We start from the raw sequence: 9,702 nt of genomic DNA on the forward strand, positions 1-9,702 counted from the left end.
GAGTCGCGAACAATTTTAATCTGCCAGGAAGTTTCGTTGTACGTCCGAGTTCCGGTGCAACACACTGTTTTAATCTGTGAGCCAAGTTGTGAACTTGCATGATTATAGAAACTGGAACTCTGCAAAACTTTGTTTTCTGAGTACTCGTATATGTTAATCTTCGGATATCGATTTATTCTGTATTGTGATAGACTATTTAGAAAAGGCTAAAACAATGGCTTACTATTATTTGTCTAAGCTACTGAACCGTTTTCATAGTGTAGCGAGGCAGAAGTGACTAACATTAACATACAAAAAAAAGAAGTCATTGCTCTAGGACTATGCTGCTGTTCACACATAGACGGTTGCCACTTCGAAATAAATTCTTGTGAGTCAGATTAAAACTGTCTGTGTATTTTTATAAGGTGCTGCAATTTAGTACCAGAGTCCCCGCACCATGTCTTGAGAGGGCTGGAAACGAATATCGAACACTGGACTGTACTCATACTCACCTACAGCACTGATGTCCTCTCCAACAGATCACTGCGTCTCACCTGTTTCTGCGAAACTGTTTGCGAGAGTGATAACCGTATCTGATATATCCCACTGCCCTCTCAGTACACTCATAGTGGAGATAGCCAATCAGGACGTTGACAACTTTGCAGTTTGAGACGAACAGTAAAGATGAAACTACTTTCTTCACATTTAGCGTTAGGCAACTTTGTCGTTATTTTCTGTCTTTTGAGTAGTCTTTCGTTTTTTTTCTCCATGTTTACGTTCTCTTTCCACTGTCTGTCCTCCTCCCGATTTTTAATTTTTTTTCCTGTAAAGTTCGGTTTAATTTTTAAGACAGCTTTCCTTTGTCATTTACGATTAATAACGGAGATGTTCTGATTTTTTTTTTTACAGTCGAAGCTACTCATTGCATATTCCTTCCCCCACAATACTGAAGAATGTTCGTATTTTATCTGCCCTCCTAATTTTTAATGCCATTACTTTACATGTTTCAATATATACCGGTACATTTCCTTACACTTCTTAGTTTTTACCCAACTTTTGTTAGCTTTTCACCTATTATTTTCCATGTAATTCTTATTTTCCTGTAACGTAAATAATATTAATCCACTGATAAACGAGACCAAAGGTAATAGTAATCTTCCTCAGAGTTTCTGTTTTACCTTTTTCTGTTGACGTTACCCAGAAAATAAAAACGGAAAGACTTAGATGTGCAAGGTACGTGGTTCGCATGATTGAACAAATTCCTGTCCTGATGAGAGAACCCAAGGGAACACATCCACGAGGTGGACCGTGAAAGGAACGAGTGAAAGAGAAGACGTACGATCAGTTGACAGTCGAAGTTAGATGGTTGGAAAACGCGCAAAAAGGCCATTGGTGGAGGCAGATTAGTAGGTGGATGCAGGATCTTCAAGGAATAAAAACCACCAATCGTCAGCTCTTTCAGTGCATATTTTAGGTTTGTTATTGGGGTGTAAATCTAGCTCGCCTCCGCAGTAGAATACTGCACTTGCACCATGGGTAACGCTAAATGAGCTACAGCGTCTGGGCAGTTAGAGCTTCATTAGACTTCCAGGCTATGAGCATGCGGACTAACCTAGACAAACAGGCACTAGCAAAGAGCCCTCCTCAGTATAAAATGACTAAAAAAGTGGGATCTTCTGTTCTTGTTTGCCAACTAAATATAGAATGGATTAGGTGAACTGAAAGTGACTACTTGTCAAAATTTCTTTTAAGTACACTACTGCCCACTGAAATTGCTACACCATGAAGATGACGTGCTACAGAAGAGAAATTTAACCGACAGGAAGAAGATGCTGTGATATGCAAATGATTAAATTTTCAGAGCATACACACAATTTTGGCGCCGGTGGCGACAGCTAAAACGTGCTGACATGAGGAACGTTTCCAACCGATTTCTCATACACAAACAGCAGTTGACTGACGTTGCCTGGTGAAACGTTGTTGTGATGCCTCGTGTAAGGAGGTGGAAAGCGTACCATCACGTTTCCGACTTTGATGAAGGTCGGATTGCAGCCTATCGCGATTGCGGTTTATCGTATCGCGACATTGTTGCTCGAGTTGGTCTAGACCCAATGACTGTTGGCAGAATATGGAATCAGTGGGTTCAGGAGCGTAATACGGAACTCCGTGCTGGATCCCAACGGCCTCGTATCACTAGCAGTCAAGATGACAGGCATCTTATCCGCATGGCTGTAACGGATCGTGCAGCCACGTCTCGATCCCTGAGTCAACAGATGGGGACGTTTGCAAGACAACACCCATCTGCACGAACGGTTCGACGACGTTTGCAGCACCATGGACTATCAGCTCGGAGACCATGGCTCCGGTTACCCTTGACGCTGCATCACAGACAGGAGCGCCTGCGATGGTGTACTCAAAGACGAACTTGGGAGCACGAATGGCAAAACGTCATTTTTTTCGGATGAATCGAGGCTCTGTTTACAACATCATGATGGTCGCATCCGTGTTTGGCGACATCGTGGTGAACGCACATTGTAAGCGTGTATTCGTCATCGCCATACTGGCGTATCACCCGGCGTGATGGTATGGGGTGCCATTGGTTACACGTCTCGGTCACCTCTTACTCGCACTGACGGCACTTTGAGCAGTGGACGTTACATTTCAGGTGTGTTACGACCCGTGGCTCTACCCTTCTTCGATCCCTGCGAAACCCTACATTTCAGCAGGATAATGCACGACCACATGTTGCAGGTCCTTTCTGGATACAGAAAATGTTCGACTGCTGCCCTGGCCAGCACATTCTCCAGATCTCTCACCAAATAAAAACGTCTGGTCAATGGTGGCTGTGATGTCCGGTGCCATTTGTCACGTCACATACAAAACAATTACATATATACATTTTATATATTTTTATTTTTAATTGATCAGCATGCTTCTTTCCCCCAGGGATATCGTCTTTTCTTATCACTTTTACTTACGTGCATAAGTAAATATGAAACGGGTTCTTGAAGGGCCTCAGTTATTCATGTAGCAACTTTAGATTTTAAACGTGATGACTAAAACATAGTTGCCGTTAGCTGGATTGAATGTAGTTTGTTAATTTCTATTTATTGATTGCAAAGCAAGGCCTCAGAGAATTTCGATTGTTGCCGTGGAGCGGCCAAGATAAAACTTTCGGAACTCATGGAATCTGTATAGTTTAGAAACATGAACTTTAACGTAAATTATCTGTTGCAATTTAAAAAGGTTATTATAACGAAATCTCTAGCATTTACAGTTACTGTTAGCACTAAAAACTAAATTAATACTTCGGCGCGTAATGGCTGACCAGAGTCTGCATCGGAAGATGAGCTTCTCGCAGCGCAAATTACTGAAAAAATGCTTATTGAAAATAATTAGCCACTGCGAGCATTTGAGGTGACAACTATTAAAAAGGAATTCATTTTTTAATAATAATAACAAGTTTATTTTAGCAATAAATACGAATAACTTACATAAAATATGTTTAGCCGCTCAATGGCTGCCTTCCGAATAGCGAAACAAGAAAGTGTGTGTACCACAAAATGCGTCCTTCCTCCTCGTCCGTACAATCGCGTCTCTCGATCCTTTTTTTATTTTCAAAGACATTAAATAAGGATGCTATCGCTGCATATCAGTTGTTTCAAGAACATTAACTATTTCTTTTACACTAATTATATTCATAAACTCGTAAACTACGATTTACAACCGCTAAAAATGTCAATATTCATGTGACGTACCGTCACATGGCCGAGCAACTTGCTCGTCACAATACGCCAGTAACTACTCTTGATGAACTGTGGCATTGCGTTGAAGCTGCATGGGCAACTGTACCTGTACACGCCATTCAACCTCTGTTTGACTCAATTCCCAGGTGTACCAAGGCCGTTATTAAGGCCAGAGCCGGCCGAAGTGGCCGTGCGGTTCTAGGCGCTGCAGTCTGGAACCGGGCGACCGATACGTTCGCAGGTTCGAATCCTGCCTCGGGCATGGATGTGTCTGATGTCCTTAAGTTAGTTAGGTTTAATTAGTTCTAAGTTCTAGGCGACTGATGACCTCAGAAGTTAAGTCGCATAGTGCTCAGAGCCATTTGAACCAGTAAGGTCAGAGGTGGTTGTTCTGGGTACTGATTTCTCAGGATCTATGCACCCAAACTGCGTGGGCGCTGATAACCTTGTTGTTGTGCGCCCTAAAACACTAATCACCATCCCAAACTGCGTAAAAATGTTATCACATGTCAGTTCTAGTATAATATATTTGTCTTATAAATACCCGTTTATCATCTGTATTTCTTCTTGGTGTAGCAATTTTAATGGCCAGTAGTGTAATAATATTGACGTGCGTTTAGTTAAGTAAACCCATGCTTCAACCGTAGAAGATCTTCTTAAAGGAAGAAGGATATATGTCTCTCTGTATCCAGATCCCGCTCCAGTTACTGCCGGGTCTGGGTGCTGACGAGTCCTCTCCATTTGGCTCGGTCCTCCCACCACTTTTCTCCCGCCACTTGCTGCCAGGTCAAACCTCTCCTTTCCACAGATATTCTCACTCGCGTTTTCCACCGTGTTCTTGGGCGCCCTCTAGCTCTTTTTCCATCCGTCTTTAGCTCTTCCACAATTTTGGGAAGTGTCTGTCCACGCATCCTCTTAACATGCCCGTACCATCTTAATCTCTGTTTTTCGATTTCTTCTCTCATACTTTCTCGTTTAAGATCATTTCTAATATATACATTCCTTACTCTGTCCATTCTTGTTTTTCCCTTAACTGCTCTGAGAAATTACATTTCTCCAGCTTGCAGTCTGCTCCAGTCCCTTTCTGTAATTGTCCATGTTTCTCCTCCATAAATGACGATAGGGAAGTAATAACCCTTATACATAAGGAGTTTTGCTTTTTAGGAAACTTCATTATGCCAAATCAGGTATTTTATTGTTTGGTAGAAATTGCTTCCCTTCTGTAACTTCCTATTAATTTCGTTGGTTCTTCTTCCTTCACTAGATATTTCACTCCCTAAATAAGTGGAACTGTCTACCACTTTGAGGTGTTCTCCATTCGAAGTAATATTCCCGCTGATCCCTTTGTCTCTTCGAAATACCATTACTTCACTCTTATCTTTATTTATTTTCAATCCATGCCTTTTCATTATTGCCTTCCACACATCAAGTTGTAACTGTACACCCACCTCATTATCGCCCCATATTACCATATCATCCGAAAAAATCATCTAAGAAATGAAAAAGATAGGTATAGAAGATGGATACATTAATGTTATAAAGACAATGTACAGAGGAAGGATATATATCTATGAGATAATTCGCACAACTTACCACAATCTTTATGGTATTTGTACTTACGTTAGAGCTATCATTGATAATGCACGCCTAATATCAGCAAATACAGCCGATCAAGTTCACAATGTTTCAATAAAGCTTGCAGACCTCTCTATCCATAATATCTACAAACCACCTAATGTAGAATGGGCTTGAAATGTTCTATGAATTGCTGTCCATCCAGCAATATACGCTGGTCATTTTAACAGCCACCAAGAGCAATAGAAGTATGCACTGAACAAAGTCTGCGGCAATGCACCTGATGACTGGGCGAAAATAACAACCTTTACCTAGGTTTAGACACAACAGATTTAGATACAATAAGATCAGCTGCATGTCAGAGAGGTTATAACCCAGATTTCTGTTTTTATATCCAGTAATTGTAAAGACCAACCAATTCCTACATCATAGATATGTTTTTCTCGAAAGTGGCTTTCCATCACACTGATTAACAGTGCTACGGCCTAGATGGAATTTTAGAAAGGCAAACTAGGATGGTTTCTCGGACTATCTGGAAAATTACATTTGGTTCATTTCACCAGAACCCCAGATCTAAAGCCGTTATCTTCGTGATGTACTTGTATCTGCTACATATTGCTAGGTGATATAGGAGAGAATATACTGACAGAGAAAAATCGCAACACCAAAACATGATTAATGTAGACTAATGAAATTTCGTGGATATATTTGTCTAGGTAAAATATTTAAGTGATTAACGTTGCAAGATCACAATTAATTTAAGCGCGAGATAAGCCATTACAAATGTGAAATGCTTGTACATTAATAACCGGTCTAACCACCAGAATATTCAATGCAAGCATGCAAACATGGATGTGTTGTGTTGTACTGGCTCCGGATGTCAGTTTGTGGGATGGAGTTCCTTGCCTGTTGCACTTGGTTGGTCAATACAGGGATGGATAATGCTGTTTGTGCATGACGCTGAAAATGTCCCATGTCCGCTCGATTGGAGACAGATATGATGATCGAGAAGGTCAAGGCAAACACGTCGACGCTCTGTAGAGCATGTTGGCTTACAACAGCGGTATGTGGACGAGCGTTATACTTTTTGGAAAATACCCCCTGGAATGCTGTTCACGAATGGCGAAACAGCAGGGTCTAATCACCACACTGATGTACAGACTTGTAGTAAGGGTGCATGGGGTAAACACGAGAGTTATGGGGCCCCTTAAGGACATGGCTTCAAGGAGTGGAAGAAAGCTAATGTGCACTCCGTGTGCATACCGGTTTGAGTCATTCCAGATGCCATGAAAGCACATTGTGCAGCCTACTGCAGGTGGTGGCTCACTTCGATGCAGGTGATACGTTTCGATTTGGATAGGAAGAGATTCTCTCTGGTTGGTTGGTTTATTTGGAAGGAGGGACGAAACAGCCATGTCGTCGGTCCCATCGGATTGGGGCCGGATGGGGAAGGAAGCCGACGGCGCCATTTGCCTTAAGCGATTCAGGGAAATCACGCAAAACCTAAATAAAGATGGTTTGAACCGTCGTCCTCCCGAATGCGAGTCCAGTTTACTAATCACTGCACCCACCTCGTTCGGTGATTCTCTCTTCTTTCGAGTGGCCAACAGAAGTGGTAATGGCTGTCAGTTTCGCTTGCGAGAAGAAAGCAGAGCTCACCGTTTGCAGCATAGTCGATGGGACCGATTGCTGAGCTCTGGTACAGAGCAGAGTGGAGGGTGTGAATCAGGGGCTGAGATGGTTCTGCAACCGTGCACGCTGCAGATTCCTCGACTTGGGCCACACGGTGGTTGTATTTCGAGTTCCGCTCAATAGGTCAGGAGTCCACTACACGCAGGAGGCAGCTACAGGGGTAGCAGGGACTGTGTGGCGTGGACGGTTTTTTGAGTTAGAGGGTCTCGGGAAAATACAAGAAGGGATTCAGTCCCAAATGGTGCAGGCGAACACAGTAAGAACGTAGATCGAGGAACTTCAGTAATTTTCGTAGCTGTGTTGAGAAAGCACCAAAGCCCCAAGCCCTAACAGAAAGTATATATGATCAAATCGTTACAGGCACTGAAAGCTTGCTGCGTTAAGAGAGAACTTCAGCCGAAATTTTTATGAAGAACCTAACGGTGTTCAGGAAGGACAGGCTAAACACGGCTGGCGGAGGCATGTTTGTTGCTGTTAGAATTAGTTTATCTTGTAGTGAAACTAGATAGATAGTTAATATTGGCAGAGGTCATTCTTCGCAACCAGAATAAAATAATAACTCGATCCTTTCACCGACCCCCCCCCCCCCCCACCTCATACAATAGCTGAAAGATTCAAAGAAAACTTCAGTTTAATTTCAAACACGTACCCGACTCGTACAAATACTGATGGTGGTGATTTTAATTTACCCTCGATATGTTGGCGAAAATACATGTTTCAATCTGGAGGTACGCCTAAAACATTATCCGAAATTGTGTTAAACGCATTCTCTGAAAATTATTTCGAGCAGTTAGTTCAGGACCCCACGCGAATAGTAAACGGTTGTGGAAACACACTTGACCTCTTAGGAATAAATAATCTTGAGTTAATAATGAGCATCAAAGCCGATACAGGGATTAGTGAACAAAGGGTTGTCGTAGCGAGATTGAATAATGTAATCCAAAATCCTCCAAAAATAAGCGAAAAATATACCTATTAAGAAACGCAGACAAAAATTCACTTGACGCCTTCCTGAGAGACAATCTCCACTCATTCCAAATTAATAATATAAGTTTAGACCAGATGTGGCTTAAATTCAAAGAAATAGTATCTGCAGCAACTGAGATATTCCTACCAAATAAATTAACAAGCGACGGAACCCGTCCCCCTTGGTACACAAAACGGGTCAGAACACTATTGCAGAAACAACGAAAAAAGCATGCCAAATTTAAAGGAACGCAAAATATCCAAAATTGGCGTTCTTTTACAGAATCTCCAAATTTAGCGCGAACTAAAGCTGGCAGAAAATCCAAAGAGAGTCTCGTTGTCTGTAAAGTATGCTAGCGGCGAGACACGTCTTCTATGCCCGATAGCAATGGAAATACTATCGTCGACAGTGCTGCCAAAGCAGAGATACTAAACACAGTCTTCCGAAATTCCTTCACCAAAGAAGACGAAGTAAATATTCCAGGATTCGAATCAAGAAAAGCTGCCAACATGAGTAACTTAGGAGTAGATATCCTCGAATAGCGTAGCAATTTAAATCAATAAAAGCAAGTCTTCCGTTCCAGACTGTATATCAACTAGGTTCATTTCAGAGTATACAGATGCAATATTTCCATACTTAACAATCATATACAAGCGCTCCTTCGATGAAAGATTCTCATCCAAATATGGAAAGTTGCACAGGTCACATCAATATGCAAAAAAAGATAGTAGGAGTAATCCACTAAATCACAGGCCCCTATCAGTAACGTCGATATGCAGCAGGAGTCTGGAACATACGCTGTGTTTGAACATTTTAAGAGTTAATTACCTCGAAGAGAACGATCTATTGACACACAGCGAACACGGATTTAGAAAACACCGTTCTTGTGAAACACAAATAGCTCTTTACTCACCCCAACTGTTGAATGCTATTGACAAGGGATTTCAAATTTATTCCGTGTTTCTATATTTTCAAAAGTCTTTTGACACTGTACCACACAGGGATCTTGTAGTGAAATTGAGTGCTTATGAAATATCGTCTCAGTTATGTGACTGGATTCATAATTTCCTGTCAGAGAGGTTACAGTTCGTAGCAACTAACGGAAAGTCACCCAGTAAAACAGAAGCGATGAAGTCTCAATTATGTGACTGGATTTGTGATTTCCTGTCAGAGAGGTCACAGTTCGTAGTAGTTGACGGGAAGCCATCGAGTAAAACAGAAGTGACTTCTGGCGTTTCCCAATGTAGTGTTATAAACCCGTCTGTTGTTGCTTATCTATATAAACGATTTGGCAGACAATCTGAACAGCCCGCTTAGGTTGCTTGCAGAAGACGCTGCCGTTTATCGACTAATAGTCATCAGAAGTTAAAAAAAATTGCGAGCCGATTTAGAAAAGATATCTGTATGGTGCTAAAGTTGGCAGTTGACCCTAAATAACGAAAAGTGTGGGGGTGATGCACATGAATGCTAAAAGGAATCCGTTAAACTTCGGTTACACGATAAATCAGTCTAATCTGAAAGCCGTAAATTCAACTAAATACCTAGGAATTACAATTACGAACAACTTAAATTGGAAGGAACACAAAGAAAATATAGTGGGGGAGACTAACCAAAGACTGCGTTTTACTGGCAGGACACTTGGAAAATGTAACAGTTCTATTGAGAAAACTGCCTACACTACGCTTGTACGTCCTCTTTTAAAATACTGCAGCGCGGTGGGGGATCCTTACCAGATAGGATTGA

The 9,702-nt window shown here is 41.7% G+C and overlaps 1 protein-coding gene across 1 annotated transcript in view; it reads right to left on the reverse strand.

Annotated features, from left to right (window-relative positions):
• The window catches only part of LOC126281786 (caspase-1-like), a gene marked incomplete at its 5' end in the record, with an annotated part of 148,993 nt that extends 148,474 nt beyond the window's left edge, over nt 1-519 (reverse strand). The window contains one exon of the mRNA XM_049980996.1: nt 492-519. Coding sequence (XP_049836953.1) covers nt 492-519 — 28 coding nt within the window. The remainder of the gene's footprint in view (nt 1-491) is intronic.
• Between the last annotated feature and the right edge of the window lie 9,183 nt (nt 520-9,702).

Source organism: Schistocerca gregaria, chromosome 1 (assembly GCF_023897955.1).
Source record: "Schistocerca gregaria isolate iqSchGreg1 chromosome 1, iqSchGreg1.2, whole genome shotgun sequence".
NCBI lineage: Eukaryota > Metazoa > Arthropoda > Insecta > Orthoptera > Acrididae > Schistocerca > Schistocerca gregaria.